Source organism: Myotis yumanensis, unplaced genomic scaffold (assembly GCF_028538775.1).
Source record: "Myotis yumanensis isolate MYYU_CA2020_CCGP unplaced genomic scaffold, mMyoYum1.0.hap1 SCAF_9, whole genome shotgun sequence".
Classification (NCBI taxonomy): Eukaryota; Metazoa; Chordata; class Mammalia; order Chiroptera; family Vespertilionidae; genus Myotis; species Myotis yumanensis.
The window spans coordinates 10,799,429-10,817,255 of NW_027223760.1; the positions used below are offsets into that span (position 1 = coordinate 10,799,429).

General features: G+C 44.3%; 1 protein-coding gene across 4 annotated transcripts in view; it reads left to right on the forward strand.

Moving 5' to 3' along the window:
* Positions 1-12,770: 12,770 nt before the first annotated feature.
* The window catches only part of ST7 (suppression of tumorigenicity 7), a 296,978-nt gene continuing 291,921 nt past the window's right edge, over positions 12,771-17,827 (forward strand). For 2 of the 4 annotated variants that reach the window (XM_070423768.1, XM_070423770.1), the window contains exon 1: positions 12,774-12,992. In XM_070423768.1, coding sequence (XP_070279869.1) covers positions 12,842-12,992 — 151 coding nt within the window. In that variant the 5' untranslated portion in view covers positions 12,774-12,841. Of the gene's footprint in view, positions 12,993-17,827 lie in introns of all 4 variants that reach the window. The other 2 variants (XM_070423767.1, XM_070423769.1) reach the window with 2 other exon arrangements.

Sequence of the window (17,827 nt, forward strand, 5' to 3'; positions counted from 1 at the left end):
ATTTGCATCCACTGATTTATAAGTGGGCAAAGGAAACTTTTGGAAATGTAAAACCTCTGTGGAGGTTCAGACATAGCAGTTATATGCTGAGGAACTGAAGCCATTGCAAGGAATTTGTGCAGACATAGGATGAGGCTGAGATGCGAGTGATACTGCTTGGGGCACTCAGATGACTCAGCAAATTGAGAACTCCATCTAAACTTATTGTAGAACTAGAGGCCCGGTACATGAAAATTCATGCACTTGGGTGGGGGGGGGGGGGGTCCCTCAGCCTGGCCTGCACCCTCTTGCAATCTGGGACCCCTCGGGGGATATCCATCTGCTGGCTTAGGCCTGCTCCCCGGGGGATTGGGCCTAAGCTGGCAGTCAGACATCCCTCTGGCAGCCCAGGACCCCTCGGGGGGAGCAGGCCTAAGCTGCATTCGAACATCCATAGTGCTGCCAAGGAAAGGGGAGGGAAGAAGGCAGGAGAGGCTCCACCACCACCGCTGCGCTCACAGCCGTCAGCCCTGCTTGTGGCTGAGTGGGGCTCTCCCTGTGGAAGCACACTGATCACCAGGGGGCAGCTCCTGCGTTGAGCGTCTGCCCCCTCGTGGTCAATGTGCATCATAGTGACCAGTCATTCTCGGTCATTCTGCTGTTAGGGTCAATTTGCATATTACCCTTTTATTATATAGGATTAGTTGTGATAGGCAGCGACATTGTTATGTGACTTAGGGAACTGGCAATAATGAAGTAATAGTCTAAATATGAGTTATCCAAACTACTGATCCTTAAAGTGGGTGCAGGCACTAAATGCTAAAACATATTTATATTCACCCCTCTGTTGAAATGCCTACATATTTATTTTTATTGTGTGCATATTATATTGGTATTGTGAAATATACTAACATAAATAAATAGATATGCATACTTTGGGAGTGAGTTTAAATTTTTTTTTTACTGCTGGCCAAAGTTTGGAGAACATTTCTCTAAACCTACCTATTCATTTACTAAATTCCATGTTGCTTCTATTATATCATGATTCAAATACCACCACAACTGGTTAATATCTGAATTTGGAGTTTCATTTGCTTACCTCAGTTTAGTCCATCAATAATTTCTTGTAACTCAGGTGTTTTGTGAACTAGACTATAACAACAATCTTAATTTGCAGAAAGGAGAATAGGTAGTTTTTCTCAAAGTTAAGTTTTTTCCATATATTTTTATTAAACCTTTGCTTATCATTTGTTTTCTAGAGTCCCAGTAAATAATAAAATGGGTGAATAATAAAAGAAACCTAAGGTATGAATTTTTTAAGCTTTTAAAAATGGATACCTATGCTCTTAGCTAGTGATTTTTTAAATTGCAGATGTATAATATACTCACAAACTTATTTTTTTTAAAATATGTTTTTATTGATTTTAGAAAGAGAGGAAAAGAGAGGGAGAGAGAGATTAGAAACATCAATTGGCTGCCTCCTGCTTGCCCCCTACTGGGAATGGAGCCCAAAACCCTAACTAGGAATCAAACCAGTGACCGCTTGGTGCATGGGTCAAGGCCCAACCACTGAGCAACACCGGCCAGGCTCACATATTTATTCTTACTGTGTATGAGGGAATTAAATTTATCAGCATATTATGGTTAGGTAAGGGCCTGCTGACTTCCAAGATATGCTGATTCTTGCAAACACTTGAGAAACATTATTTTATCTTATGGCTTTGATATCTGGTATCTGTAAATAGCACTTGAAAAAGTAACATTTTAAGCATATGTTTTATTTATACATATGTTTTATTTATTTATCCTAGAGGCCCGGTACCCAAAATTCATGCGGGGGCGTGGGGGGTGGGGGGGGCGTTGTCCCTCAGCCTGGCTTGCACCCTCTCCAATCTGGGACACCCACAGGGATCAGGCCTAAACCGGCAGTCGGACATCCCTCTCACAATCTGAGACTGCTGGCACCTAACCACTTGCCTGCTTGCCAGCCTGATCACCCCCTAACCGATCCCCTGCTGGCCTGATTGACACCTAACTGCTCCCCTGCCGGCCCGATCACCCCCAACTGCCCTCCCCTGCCAGCCCGGTTGCCCCCAACTGCCCTCCCCTGCTGTCCTAGTTGCCCCCCAACTGCCTTCCCCTGCAGGCCTGGTTGCCCACAACTGCCCTCCCCTGCCAGCCATCTTGTGGTGGCCATCTTGTGGCAATGTCACGTGATGCCACCTAGGCTTTTATTATATAGGATAAACTGGCAGTTGGCAGAGCAGATTTTGAGAACAGACAAGGGAAAAAAGTGAAAGCCCTGGGCAACTGAGGAAGAGAGAAGGCCTACTAGGAGGCATGGACAACAAACATCCTCCTGCCTCTCAGTGGGGCCTGAGGTTAGCCCTGCATCCTAGAACCTCACAGAACTCAGTCATTTTGTTCAGCTGTGATTAAGGGGGTTCCAGGACGTGGGACTTTCAGTTTTAAAACTGAGAAAGTCCCGCGCTGGTTGGTGTGGCTCAATTGGTTGCGCTTCATTCGATGCACTGAAAGGTTGCTGGTTCCATTCCTGATCAGGGCACATGCTCAGGTTTGGGGCTCAATCTGCCATCTGGGGGCCTGCAGGAGGCAGTGGATCCCAGATTCATTCGTCCCCTCTCTCTCTCTATCTCCCTCTCCCTCCCTCTCTCTCTCCCTCCCCGCCTCGCCCTTCCTCTATCTTTAAAATTCAATTAAAAAAAAACTTAAAAAAACTTGACAAGGTTTTTTTGTTAATTCTCACCCGAGGATATTTTTTTCCATTGATTTTTAGAGAGAGTAGAAGAGAGAGTAGAAGAGAGAGTGGAAGAGAGGGAGAGGGGAGAGAGAGACAGACAGACAGACAGACATCAATGTGAGAGAAACACATGGATTGGTTCCCTCCTTCAAGTGCCCTGACCAGGGCCGGAGATCGAACCTGCAACCCAGGAACATGCTCTTGACTGGAAATTGAACCCTTGACTCTTTGGTGAGCTGGCTGATGCTCTAACCATTGAGCCAGGGCACTGGTTATAAAAACAAACAAACAAAAAACTGAGGTCCTTGCAACCCTCATGCAACTTCCCAGCATCTACAGGGACCCCTTCCTACCTGATAAACACATGCTATTATTTTTCCAGATTTACAAGTGAGGCTGGGGGGCAGCCAAACCTCTGTTAGAACACTCTCAGTGATGGGAAGCTAGGGTCTGTTAGAGGCTTAAATATTTCCCCTGTCACTTACATGCATTTGTCCTTCCTTATATGAAAATCACGTAGGGCTTAAATTTTCTAAGTCTAGAAAATCAACCTCTTTTGAGGCAGGATAGTGAGATGCTAGGAACATTTATTGGCGAGTAGAATGGGGAAGCTGAGACAGATAGCTAAACAAGCTGGCCGAGCAATTCACAGCCAAATACAGAAGGTCACCTCCCCAGAGATAACCATCTTGGCCTCCAGGCCCAGAAAAGCAGCAAAACCAGGTGGTCGATGCCAGGATCAGCTGCAATGACTAATGACCCCCTGCCCTGGTGCTGACCAATCAGTAGAGATCACTGACCCTAAAAGGACACATGAATAGCCGGCTGAAACCTTTCCCTGAGACCTCCCCTAAGATTCATGCCTGCAGGAGGGAGATAACAAGCCTCAAAGGACCCAGCAGGAGCTCTCCCTCCAGGGAACATTCCCAGTGCCTTTCCCTTCCCTCTCTCTTCCCCCTGCAGGACTCCAAGGGTCCCCACAAGACGTGCAACCAGGGGAGCAATGGGCAGCGATAGTTTGTCCCGGGCTAACCCCCTGAACCTGTTTTTAAGGCCCCCTTTTCTCTGACTTCTCAGTGAGCTAAAGCAGCCCTGCCTAGGCTCATTTCTTCCTATAACATTTCTGGAAAGCCAAAGTAGCCCCGCCTATGCTTCTCCTGTGGCTTCTTCTGTGCTCAGCCCTTCTTGGTTTCACTGTCCCCAGCTTTAATAAACATACCCCCCAAATCACCTGGACTCGCAATGTGAAATCTTTCCTGCATGAAGTCAAGAACCCACATACTACCAGCCAGTCCTAGGCAGACCCATTCAGGGCTAGGTGCCCTGCTTGGTAACACTTTGAAATGTCAAAATATCAAATAAGCCTGGCCAGTGTGGCTCAGTGGTTGAATATCAACCCATGAACCAGGAGGTCACAGTTCGATTCCGGTCAGGGCACATGCCCCAGTTTGGGGCTCATTCCCCAGTAAGGGGAGTGCAGGAGCCAGCTGATGGACGATTCTCATCATTGATGTTTCTATTTCTCCCTCTCCCTTCTCTCTGAAATCAACTTAAAAAAAAATCAAACAAACCTACCTTTCCACCCTCTAGCTCAATATAATCATTCCAATTCAATGAAATAGTCCAGGAGGGGATTTAATAAAAGAACATAGACTGCCCAGCTGGCATGGCTCAGTGGTTGAACGTCAACCTGTGAAACAAGAGGTCACGGTTCTATTCCCAGTCAGGGCACATGCCGGGGTTGCAGACTTGATCCCCAGTGTGGGGCATGCAGGAGGTGGCCAATCAATGATTCTCACTCATCATTGATGTTTCTCTCTCTCTCTCTCTCTCTCTCTCTCTCTCTCTCTCTCTCTCTTCCTCTCTCTTCTTCTCTGAAATCAATAAAAAATATGTATATTTTTAAAAAGAACATAGGCCAATGAACAAATCTATAAAGAATACTTGATAAATGTATTTAAACATGATAGACCAAGATAAGTGTCTTTTTTTTGGGAATAAAAGTGTAATATGAAATACAAGTGAGAAATAGAAGTACAGATAATAAAATCTGCACCATAGCAAGTTATCTCCTCGTTTGTCCAATCAGTCAGATTTGACAAGGTAATCCAAATAGATTATGTGGACATCTTCAGCTCAAAGGTTGGATGAGAAACTTCGACCAAGAGAATACAGTACAGACAGTATTACAAAGAGAATTTCAAGGAGGAGGAAAAACTCAAGGGAAATCACAGCTTCAATTTTAATCCATATTCACAGTCATTACTAACAAGGAGATAAATCCCATTATAGTTAAATGTGCACAAGATGCTAAATGTAGCTTCTGTGCAATAGCATTGAAATGCAGAATAAAAGGGAAACCTGGAATAATTTTTTCAAGGCAAAGTAAGGAATAGAGGTTAGAATTACAGGGAGTCCTCACTTAACATCGTGGATAGGCTCTTGGAAACTGACTTTAAGAGAACAGCCTATACCAGGGGTGGGCAAACTTTTTGACTCGAGGGCCACAATGGGTTCTTAAACTGGACCGGAGGGCCGGAACAAAAGCATGGATGGAGTGTTTGTGTGAACTAATATAAATTCAAAGTAAACATCATTACATAAAAGGGTACGGTCTTTTTTTTTTTTTAGTTTTATTCATTTCAAACGGGCCGGATCCGGCCCACAGGCCGTAGTTTGCCCATGCCTGGTCTATACCAATTTTACCACAGGCTAATTGATATAAACAAGAGTCAAGTTATTACAGCATATTTCTGATCACAAAAACACCACCAAACTTCTAAATAAAGACCCCAAACACTTCTAATATTAAACATTGAAATAAATGTGAGCTGTACGTACATTTAAGAAAGATTAATAAAAACCAGTCAGATGATGATTTTCTAACCAGTTCAAGGTCTCTGGTTGGCCAGAGCCTCTCCCAAGAGCTCAGGGCACAAGGCAGGCACCACCCTGGACAAGTTGCCCTTCTATCCCAGGGCCACTCACACCACACCCACCACCACTCAGACTGGTGTAGACACGTAGACACACCAATTTACTTCATTAGCACATCTGAGTGTCCGGAGAGAACCCACACAGACATGGGAAGTGTGTAAACTCCACACAGTGTCCCCAGATGGGAAACAATTGATTTTCCTCATCAATGTTGAAGTGAAATGACATTGGAAGAAGCAATGCTATTTGAGGACCTGCTGTAATATTAGAAATGTAAATAATTTAGCTGAAGTGGGCAAGGGCATTACTTCATACTAGCCTGAAATGTAAATATAATCTGATTTTCCTTTCTTTCCTTTTTTTGGATTAGGTTTCAACATAGGCCAAATATACCAGATGACTCTGAAATTTCCCCTTTAATTTGCATGCTTAAGTATAGTCTTGCACACTAGAAATGAGAACACAGTGAAAATAACTGATAAAGTGCAAGGGAATATATCTGGGTTGAATAATGGGATCAATTCTCAAATTACAAAAATAAATGCTCTGTCAATAAAATCAAATTTAAATATGACTATCAATGTTTCTTAATTCTACCAATAATTCTATAACATCATTCTAACCCAACTTCTGTTTTTAATTTCAATGCAATAGATTATTTAATTGGTGTATCTAAATTTGCCAAGTGCTTTGGAGGTGTGTGTGTATGAATTTGAAAATTGAAGCCAAAACCACAAAATAACATGCTATGCACATAGCAAGCAAACAGACAGCATATTATATTTTATTTGCCGTAGAATTAATTTATATGATAGTTATCACTAGTACTGTGTATTTTTGAAGTCATATCATTTTTAGCAAAAGTATATATAGATATGACTCTGGTTCCTGAAATTCTAGACAGTCATTAAAATATGCAGTTTAAAATAAAATAGTAATAAAATAGTAAATATGTAAATCCTCATTGACATACACAGAAACTTTCAGACAATGGATTTTTATTTAATTAAAAGTACTGTAATAAAAAAAACCCTCTTGGGCTTGAGTATCATGAATAAAGAGAAAAATGTAAATCTACTATTATCATTTCTATACTATTTAAAATGGAACTGTGAAACTAATCCATCTTAGAGTATCTTCCCAATAATAAAGATATTGAGTATTATAATCAAGAATAGAGTATCCCAGCCAGTGTTGTTCAGTGATTGAGTGTTGGCCTATGAACCAGGAGGTCACAGTTTGATTCCTGGTCAGGGCACAGGTTGTAGGCTCGATCCCTAGTAGGGGGCGTGCAGGAGGCAACAGATCAATGATTCTCTCTAATCATTGATATTTGTACCTCTCTCTTCCTTTCCCTTCCTCTCTGAAATCAATAAAAAATAACCCTAGCGGTTTGGCTCAATGGATAGAGTGCCGGCCTGCAGACTGAAGGGTCCCGGGTTTGATTTCAGTCAAGGGCACCTCCCTTGGTTTCAGGCTCCCGGCCCTGGTCGGGAACATGTGGGCAGCAACCAATCAATGTGTCTCTCTCATACTGGTGTTTGTCTCTGTCTCTCCCTCTCCTTTACACTCTCTAAAAATCAACAGAAAAATATCTTCTGGTGAGGATTAAAAAAAAAGAAATCAATAAAAATATATTTTAAAATATTTAAAAAAAAGAATAAAGAGAGAGGTAGTATTGTCACCTCTCATGATTGGTTAGCCTAGGAAACAAAAAAAGAACTTCAAAGGGTTTCTTAATATGTATTTCTGTTCTTTTTTAAAAAATTTTATTTATAATACATCTGTTCTCTGCTCTAAGAATTTATTTTTATTTTTGTTAATCCTTATCCATGAGATTTTTCCATTGATTGTTGGAGAGAGTAGAAGGGAGGGGGAGAGGCAGAGAGAAAGAAACCTCAATGTGTGGATTGGTTGGCTTCTGCACGCGCCCCAACCAGGGCCAGGGATTGAGCCTGCAAGCGAGGTACATGCCCTTGACTGGAATCAAACCTGGAACCCTTCATCCTCAGGCCGACACTCTATCCATTGAGCCAAGCCAGCTAGGGCTGCTCTAAGAAATTCCATTTTTTTTTAAGTCTCATTCATTTTCCTCTGGTCTTCTCTCCTGATTATATTTCAGCAGTGTAAATGAGAAGCTACTTCTTTCCAAAGAAATTTTATGTTTACTTTTCCGTTGAAAATGAGGAACCAGCCTCCAGTGTCTGGAGCAGGTTGTAGGGTGAAGATAGGGTTAGGTTGCCTTTAGATTCTTTACACAAGGCTCTGATTGTTTTAATTTGCATTCTTGCTACCAGAATTATTCTGTATGTCAACAAAGCTTATCTTATTCAAATAATTTTGATTTTTAAAACAAATCAGGGATGCTAAGGAATGTCACTGAGCCTTCGAAAGGCTTTACATAGAAACTAAGGTATCTTTTTTAAGGAATAGAGAACAAAAGTAAATGTGATTACAATTCATCATCAAATTTCTATGCCTAGTCATTGTGAATCTTTCACTATAAGATTACAATGTATGTGTATATCAATGATGGAAATGTATTCTTTCTTATACATGCAATATCATTTTGGGGCCCTTCTCCTCAAGTCTTTTGCTATCATCTTTTTAACTACATATGGATTAAAATTCCATCTCTTTAGTATTCTATGAGAAGGTATGTTGCCTTGGAGAAGAAAAGGCAAATTCCTTTCAAACCTGTTTGTCTGCTCTACTGGTTCTCAAAACTAAACTAGGTTAGATTTGTACTTACCGAGGTTTAGGTAATTCACTAAATACAGATAAGCAGTTAGGATGGTATCCATGAACACAGGTGTATTGACTAATTCATAAATTCAACCAATGAACGTGGGTGAGATTTTAAAATTTTAAACAAAAACCGAAAAGTCATGCCCTGGCCAGGTGGCTCAGTTGGTAAGAGCCTTGTCCTAATGCTGCAGGTTCAATCTCTGGTCAGGGCACATACAAAAATCAACCAATCCTATATAATAAAGAGCTAATATGCAAATTAGACCAAACAGCAGAAAGACCGTCCAGACGACCTTCCTGATGAAGCCAGGGCTGCAAGGGCCGACCGGGGCTGTGAGGGCCAGCTGGGGCTGCAAGGGCTGAGTCCCTTGCACGAATTTCGTGCATCGAGCCTCTAGTTAATATATAAGTGAGTGGAAAACCAAATCAGTGTTTTTCTCTCTTTCTTTCTCTCTCTCATCTTTTCTTTCTAAAATCAATCAATACAAAAAAGAGAGTTCCTTAAAAAAACACACCAAAAAGTCAGAACAGTTACTTTTTGCACTTAAATCTCAGATGAACTCTGAAAATAATTTTAAAAAATAGATTCTTAAACTTATAACAAAGTATAAAACTCAAGACTTTGGAAGCCACTTACAAAACAAGAAACAATTGAGGATTTTAACGAACTTTTAAAGTTCTTCCCTAATATATTGGTTTCTTATTCAGTTATTTTATCAGACTAAGATGTACATTTAATCAAACATATAAACCAGCTTAGGAGTACATTGCTTTTACACAATTCCCATAAATTAATGGTCATTTAACTCCTAATATACAATCCACAGGTAGTTACACCTCCAGAAGCAAACTTTCAAGGAAATTCACCATATGATGGAAGAACAAACCTTACCTTTTACCCCTGTAATAAATCCACGTGTAGTACTCCTTGTAAAAGCTAAGATTTGGAATTTCTTTTGGTAGAATTGATTTTTCATTCCTTTATACAACACTCAGTAAGTATTTATTGAGCATGTCCCACGTGCCAAACCTAGCACTATTTGTACTAGGAGATACAGATGACAAAAATGAGCAACAGACTACTTAACATTAAAGACCTCCATTTATTAACACAGAGGAAAGATATTGACTAGGAGTTGTGCTAAATATTTTCAGTATGCATCTCATTGAATCTTCCCAACAACCCCATATAGTAGGAACAAGTGTAACCCACTTTATAGGTGAAGACACTGGCTCAGGGGAAACTCAGTAATTTGGAAAGAGCACCCAGAGCGTGAATAGCAGGCTCAGGAACAGAGCCCAGCACTGTCTGGCTTCAAGCCTATGCTGTAACAGTCCACCAGGAGCTTCCTGCTGCTGCATCTCAGGGAAGACACGGTGAGCTCTGGGAGCAGGAGCGAGCTGGGCTAGTTCAAGCGCATCTCAAAATAAGCTTTTCTCAGGCAGTTCTGGCAGGGAGAGAAGGTTGGGCAGGAAGTAAAGCATAAAGAAGTATCCTACGGGCAGGGCCTGTGAGGCAGGTCCAAAGGTATGAAAGAGAATGGCATACTTGCCAAAACGCTGGTGGTATGACGAGTGCCTAGAGTGGGGTATGAGGCTGCACAATTTGGTGGGAGCAGTCTGCAAAGGGCATTGCGTACTATCTAGATTTTATCCTTTAGGTAGGCGTCCATGTGGCATAGGGTTGGAGTGGATGGGGCCTTAAAGAATTTTAAGCAGGGAGTGAATGATCAGATGTGTGGTTTTAAAGGTAATTCTGGCAAAGAAGCATGGAAGAAGGTGAATGGGGGTGGGTGGGTGGGTGAGGGGGGTTGCTGCTGGTGGTAATGGTGGTGCTAGTGTTGGTTGTGGGGAAACTGGAGGTAGGGAACCCAATGCCTTGTTCTCCTTGAGAGATGATTAGGCCATGAGAGACCAGAGGCTATCTATACAAAAGCCTACGCGACCATCTGACCGTTCAACCAGTAGCTATGAGGCGCAATGACCACCAGGGGACAGACGCTCAGCACAGGTGCTGCCGAGCTGCGGTGACTTGGCAGCTGCGGTTCTCGGGTGACGCACCCAGAACCAGAGAGGAGGGAGCCCGATTCCAGGAGGCATCACCCGAGAACTGCCCTCTCATAATCTGGGACCCTTTGGGGGATGTTGGAGAGTCGGTTTTGACCCGATCCCCGCAGGCCAGGCCGAGGGACCTCACCAGTGCACGAACCAGGTCTCTAGTCTTAAGATAATAGAGAGATGTGTTAGATCTGAGACATACCTTAAAATTTTGATGCCCTTAAGACTTAATTTCCACTTAAGTCTCTGCTTTGGTCACTTGGATTAGTGTGTTCAATACCTTAGTGTCTCTACAAGGCCTTTTAAAATCAGATCATCTTCAGTTTTCTCTATTGACACCAGTCCATGTAGAGCCTGCACTCCAACCATACTGAAGCCACTGCAGTTCCCAAGAGATCATGCTCTCTTGCTTCTGTGTCCAAGCACATAGAGTTTCCAACCCCCACCCCCTTCCCTGGCTGCACACCTCTTAGAGGCAATGATGAGTAAGATGGGACTGACCCTCCAGCAGCACCTAGTTGATATCAGAAAATTGTGATTCAACTGAGTCATATTTATGTTCTCCTTTTGAGATTTACTGACAGCAACAATCCAGGTCCCAGGGTGTTCCTTTAAATTAAGTGGAGAATCCTATCACAGGGAATCCGGTGGGTTAGTCATCACATAAAATGGTTCATGTACTCAAGTTTTTGTTTGTTTGCTTTTTGAACATATGAAGTTCTCAGTTTCTTTTTTAAAAAAATGATTAATTGATTTTTAGAAAGACAGGAAGGGGGAGAGAACCATCAAATTGTTGTTCCACTTATTTATGCATTCATTGGTTGATTCTTGTACGTGCCCTGAACAGGGATTAAACCCACAATCTTGGCGTATGGGGATGACACTCTAACCAACTGGGCTACCTGGCCAGGGCCTGTACCGATGTTTGATTCTGAGAATCCAGGCATCATTGTTAGATACAAAAGTTGTTTGGTACTGTTCTGCCACAAATAATTATAAAATATGTGTGTGTCAATGTCTCTTATCCTTGCCTGTATCTCACTGCTGTAGTAGATCAAGTGTGTGAAGACCAGTCGCTTTGGGGTTGGAATTAGTGAGAATATGAGAGTAGTTCTATTATGCATGCCATGAATAGGTCCTACATGTAAAAGTTAAAAGGAGATTGTTTTATTATGGTGAAAACTACAATTAAGCAAAACAATATTTATAATAAAATATTCTGCTGAACTCTCAGAATTCTAAAAGTCTTGGCTGTAGATTGGATAACCTGCAATTGCTTTACTACCATCTAATACATAGAAAGTGAAATGAGTTATAGACAGAAACAGACTTTAAATGTCACTTGGTTGAAGACCACATTTTATTTAGCACTGACAAAAAACGTTTATGACCGACTTCTTGTTTAAAGTAGCCAGTTCAAAATAGGCCAAAAGTATCCCAGAGAATTGTTTATATCATTAAAAGCGGGCCAAGCATGGTTTGAACTGTGATTGCTCCCCACATTGGAGGATAAACATTCTTTCAAGACATTTCTTTGGAAAACCCCCATGCTGATTCAAGGAAGACAAAACCAAGGTAAATAGCGTGCACAACCCAAGTCTTGCTTGAGAGCGATTGCTCTTCAGGCCTACAAACCAGTGGAGGGGGGGGAGTGGTTCTTTGCCGAGGCTCAGAGACAGAAAGAGTGTGGGGTTCAGGCCCTTGTGCCCTGGCATCCATCAGTTTAAGGTAAACCGCTCCATGACTTTGCGCCTCAGTTTCCCTCTCTGCATAATGGGAGTTAGTGAAGGATTACACTAGATTATACAGACCTTGCAACTGAATTCTTGTCTCATTTAAGGTAAACCGCTCCATGCCTTTGGGCCTCAGTTTCCCTCTCTGTATAATGGGAGTTATTGGAGGATTACACTAGATTATACAGACCTTGCAACTGAATTCTTGTCTCAGTTTAAGGTAAACCGCTCCATGCCTTTGGGCCTCAGTTTCCCGCTCTGTACAATGGGAGTGACCGGAGGGTCGCATTAGGTTATACAGACCTTGCGGTGGGGCCGGGCCTGTAGGAAGCCCTCCACACTTGTGCTTGGTCCCGAGTGCCCCTGGGCCGCCTTTCTAAATATAAGTCTAATAAAAATAAACGGCAGGGACCCGGAGGGGCAGGGCCACGTGACCGCTCCCGAGCCGCTCGCAGGGCCTCGGAGAGTCGGCGGGCGGCTGGGCGGGCGGCGGGCGCGCGGCTCCGGGCGGCGGGCCGGGGGGCGCTCCGGGCGGCGGCGGCGGCGGCGGCGCGAGCGGCGCCTCGGCCGGTGAATCATCCGACAGACGCCGCGAGCGCGGCCGCCGGAGCGGCGCAGCGGGAAAATGGCCGAGGCGGGCGCGGGCTTTCTGGAGCAGCTCAAGTCCTGCGTCGTGTGGTCCTGGACGTACCTCTGGACCGTGTGGTTCTTCCTCGTGCTCTTCCTGGTCTACATCCTGCGGGTGCCCTTGAAGCTCAACGACAACTGGAGCTCAGGTCAGGCCGCGCCGCCGCCGGGCCTCCCCCGCCGGAAAGTTAGTGCAACTCGCGCGGGGCCGCGGGCCGGGCGGGCGGGGGCGGGGGCGGGGGGCGGGCGCGCGCGGGGCCCGGGCTCCGCCGCCGGGGCCACCTGCCGGGGGCGCCGCGCCTCGGGCGGCCGCCGGCCCGCGGGCCGTTTGCGAACGGCCGGCCGCCCTCCCGGCCCCGCGACCCGGGGGAGGAGGCGCCGCGCACACGCCGCGAGGCGGGCCCGGCCGCGGCGACGGCACCGCGGCCCGAACCGGCCGCCCTCCCGGGTGCTCGTGGGCGGGCGACGGAGGAGGACGGGGCTGGGAGGCAAGGGGGTCCGCGCGTGACCCCCGCGGGGTCCGGCCTGGCCCCGCGTCCTTCCTCGCCCCTCCGGCCGCGGGGGCTGGACGTGCGCGGGGCGGGCGGGCGGGCGAGGCGTCTGTCCCCGCCGGCGGGGCTCGGCGGCCGCGGGCGCCCCTGGGGTGCTCAGTGGGGGTGGGGGGGGTGCCCGGCAGCGAAGCCCCCGAGAGGGGCCGTCCCGGAGGCGCGCCCCGGCCTGTCCGCGTTCGGGCTCCTGGGGGTGGGGTGGGCGGGGCGTCGCTCTGACCCGGGCCCGTGGGGGTCCCCGCAGGTGTTGCTCGGGGTCGGGGTGCCCACCGGAAGCGCGAAGGGGGAGAAGAGGCGCGAGCGCGGGGTTGATGCTGGTCGGTGACCCGCTCCCCGCCCCCGGCGCCTGCACGCGGCCCGGGAGCCGTCAGGCCCGCAGGTCTCAGCCGCGGCCGCGAGTGCGCGAATTCGATGGGAATAACCCGAGTCCTCAAACAGCCGCGAAGAAAACTCACCCGCTCCAGGGACGGTTCAGAAACAAAGTGTATTTTGCAGGGAGGGTGATAATCTTTCCTGAAGTCTGGAAATAGTTGTGGGACTAGATATATTTTGTATTTTTTTAAAAATATATTTTTATTGATTTCAGGGAGGAAGGGAGAGGGATAGATAAACATCAATGATGAGAGAGGACCACCGATTGGCTGCCTCCTGCACCCCCCCCCCCCCCCACCGGGGACTGAGCCCACAACCCAGGCATGTGCCCGCCGCCCCCCCCCCCCCCCCCAAACTCGGGACCCTTCAGTCCGCAGGCTGACGCTCTATCCACTGAGCCAAACCAGCCAGGGCTATATTTTTTTAAATTTTAATTTCACAGTACTTTGGGAAATTCTTACAGTCCTGAATATATGTATATGCCATGTCTATGTCTATGTCTGTGTATATATTTCCTACCTAGTGTGTGATTGACATGCTCTGGCGTCCAGGTCTGGAAATGCATTTATTTTCCCGTGTGGTGGTCACTGCACTGACACAGCTGTTTGCAGACTTGAGATGATGTCCTTACTCACTGAGCTCGTACTGTGCTTTTCAATAGAAACCTCAGACATCTTCAGCACTTGAACTTGAACTCATGCTCGTATTTACATGGTTTCATAGTGTCCCCTGGGTGCCAAGCAGATAGGGTTCTGCACCCTGGAGTCACTTACCGCTTGAATGGTCACTGCTCAGTCCTTGGATTCAGTCATCCCATGGACCATGGCTTTCGGGCTTTTCATGTTAGAGTGGCTGCTTGTCACAGTACTGTCTTCCTTGCTTTATGTAAATATATCTCTAAGATACCTCCTAGTCCAAAAGTCCTGTAATTTTGAGAAGTTGCTTGAATATATGTAGTAAGGGAATCATATTTATTGGTAAGTGGGTTTTATTTTTTTTCCTCCCAAAAGAGTCATTGTAGGATTTTAAAAATGTGAATGTTTCTCATTTAAAATTTGTATTTCAGAACTCACATTTGTGTACTACATTTTCTTAAAGTAGGTTAAGTAGTCATTCATGGGTATATGTGTTCATGTACCCATAAAATGCTAAGTACCAATGCTATATGCAGAACAGGCAAAAAGCAAAAAGTACATGTTGGGAATCTGTGTAGTTTTTTAAGAAAGAAATGACTAGTATTAGGTCTTCTCACAGTAACTTTAGCTTTTTTTCACAAATACCTTTGTTAATTTGAATACGTTCATTTCTCATTTGAGCTTAGAAGAGAAAATACAAAGATGAATAGGCCACCTGGGTTGAATCTCATCAGCTACACGGTAGAGGGAGACTGAGGCAATTTTCCACAGTGATGCAAGATGTCTGTTTTCTGTTTGGTTTTATGAACATTTTAGTCATAAAGGAAGGTAAAAGGAGAAACACACTGAGAGCAGCTACCTCTGCTGTTTCTGGGGGAAGAAGTGGGAGAGGCAGACACTGAAACCTCCCATGGTGGAACTTTGTTCTTGCAGGGAGATCTAAGGGGTTCTTATGGGACTCATTTTGCTGTTCCTAAGCCCTGTGGTGCTAGCTCTTCCTGTGAGGTGAAGGCAGGTGTCCCTGGAGAGCAGCTGAGTCTAGAGCAGCTTTTAGGGCAATGGTTCTCAACCTTCCTAATGCCGCGACCCTTTAATACAGTTCCTATGGTGACCCCCAACCATAAAATTATTTTCGTTGCTACTTCATAACTGTAATTTTGCTACTGTTAAGAATCGTAATGTAAATATCTGATATGCAGGATGTATTTTCATTGTTACAAATTGAACATAAATAAAACATAGTGATTAATCACAAAAACAATATGTAATTATATATGTGTTTTTCGATGGTCTTAGGCGACCCCTAAAGGGGTCGTGACCCACAGGTTGAGAACCGCTGTTTTAGGGAGTTGTGGGTGGTTAGGGCCGGCCTTCCTCCTCAGGAAAGCTGAGGACAGTGCTGCAGGAGGTCAGTCCCTGAGCCGGGGCTCCCATGAAACAGACCCAGCTCTGCTCTTGTCGGCTCGCGCGCTCTGGTGAAAATGTTCCTGAGTTGTTCTGGATATCTACGTGGCTTGTTTTTCTCCACATCTTGATCACGGATGGCATCTCTAATATTTCTGGCCTCATTTGATCCTATTTTGTGGTAAATATGATAAACCCATGAAAATTTTCTTGAATGCCTCCTCTGCATAGAGCACTGTGACAGGTGCTGTGATGGGAAAGATTAGGCAAGTTTGTAAAACTCAGGTTAAATAAAGAGTTTACAACGTGGGTACAACGTCTCATAATGCAAAGTGGAGTAGGGCAAGGCCGTGGGGGCTTCTTTTGGACTGAGTCTTGGGGGATGAGGAGAATTCTACAATTGTGAGTTGGGGACACAGAGGATGGGCCTCCCAAACAAAGGCATGAATATGTGAAAGTGCAGGTAGGATTCAGAGAACTGGGAATCCTGTGGAATTTAAAACAGTAAAGGAAAGGACTTTATTGAACAATGATCCCTTTGCAGTTCTCCCATCATGTGTAGTTTTCCAATGAAAAATACCATCAAGGTTCTTTTCATGCTGTGCCTTAGTTTCATTGTTCTCCTTCTCTACTTCCACTGCCTGGATTTGCTTGCCCTTCATTGCATCGAGCTGCCATTTAGGGTAGGGATAGAGTGCAAACAATTCCACAGTGTTTGTCAGGCCACACAGAGAAAACTCCAGTTAGGCAACCAAACCTAATAATGAAAAGTGACTTTGAAGAAGGAAAGTGGAAAAAGCAAACATTAGAAATAGCATGTACTGGTTAGCTTTGATAATTGCTTTTTTGATTATCTGCCCTTGAGTTGGATAAGAGAGTATAAAAATAGTTTTATGATTTACTGAAAATACAATGAACTTTTAATATGATTTAAAAACCCTCTGAATTATATAATTACTTGTCACTTTTCAAGTGAATTAACATCCTAAAACAGTGCTTTTCCAGAAGGACAGAAAATTAATAAATAGGAGTAGCCATGCAAGATATAATATATTCAAGAAAAACAGTAGAGTAGGTTAGTTTAAAAATAGTGCTATAATTTACTTTATACTGTGATGTTGATATCACTTTCTCATTTACCTTATGTTCTGAGATTTAAAACATTGCCATTTTTATACCACACAAGTGATTTTTCAATTCTTTCTCTGTTTCCTGGAAAGCAAGTTTTCAAAGATCTTTGAAATTGCATTTCATTGCTTTTGGAAAACAAATGTAATGGTCTCACCTAAACTTAGTGTTGTTTATATTATAAAACGTGTGTGTGTGTGATTTAAGGTGATAAATACAGATGCAAAATTCTCATTACTGAACTGAAATGATACATAACTTCAGGTACAGCTCAGTTTTGAGTATTTTCATACTGGAAATAGTTACTCTAAATTTAATTAACACTGGCCTTGTCTGGAGGGCCTGCTTTCAGTTTACCTACTTCTTTGCCCCTGCTGTGCCTGTTTAAAATCTTCTCCCATCTGTAAATCCCACCAATCCTTCAAGGACTACCTTGCATGCTGCCTTCTGATTGTTTTTCAATTGAAAGAAATATTTCTTCCAACTTTTACAGTGCATGTTCTGAGAGGCATGTTGGCTATTTTGACCTTGCACTGTGTATCAGTATTTTTACCTTGCAGTGTGTGTCCGTGTTTGTGTGTAGGTATCTCTCTTTCTGTAAATGTGCTTCATGGCTTCTACTAGACTCGTTCTTCGTTTCCCAGTACAATTCCTTGTACATAGTAGTTTCTTATGATTCACTCTGTAAATGAATCTTCAAATTATTGTGTACCCAGTGAGTTGGGATAGGAACAGTGGAATTGATTCAGATGTGCATCATCTGAATTTCCAGTTTTAGATGGAGGTCTAAAGCTGTCACAAAAACTTAAAAAATTTTCCTGATAGGTCATGTGCATCTAATTCATGGTAACCCAGTGTATGAACACGTACAAGGACAATTTCCTGATTAATGTCAGC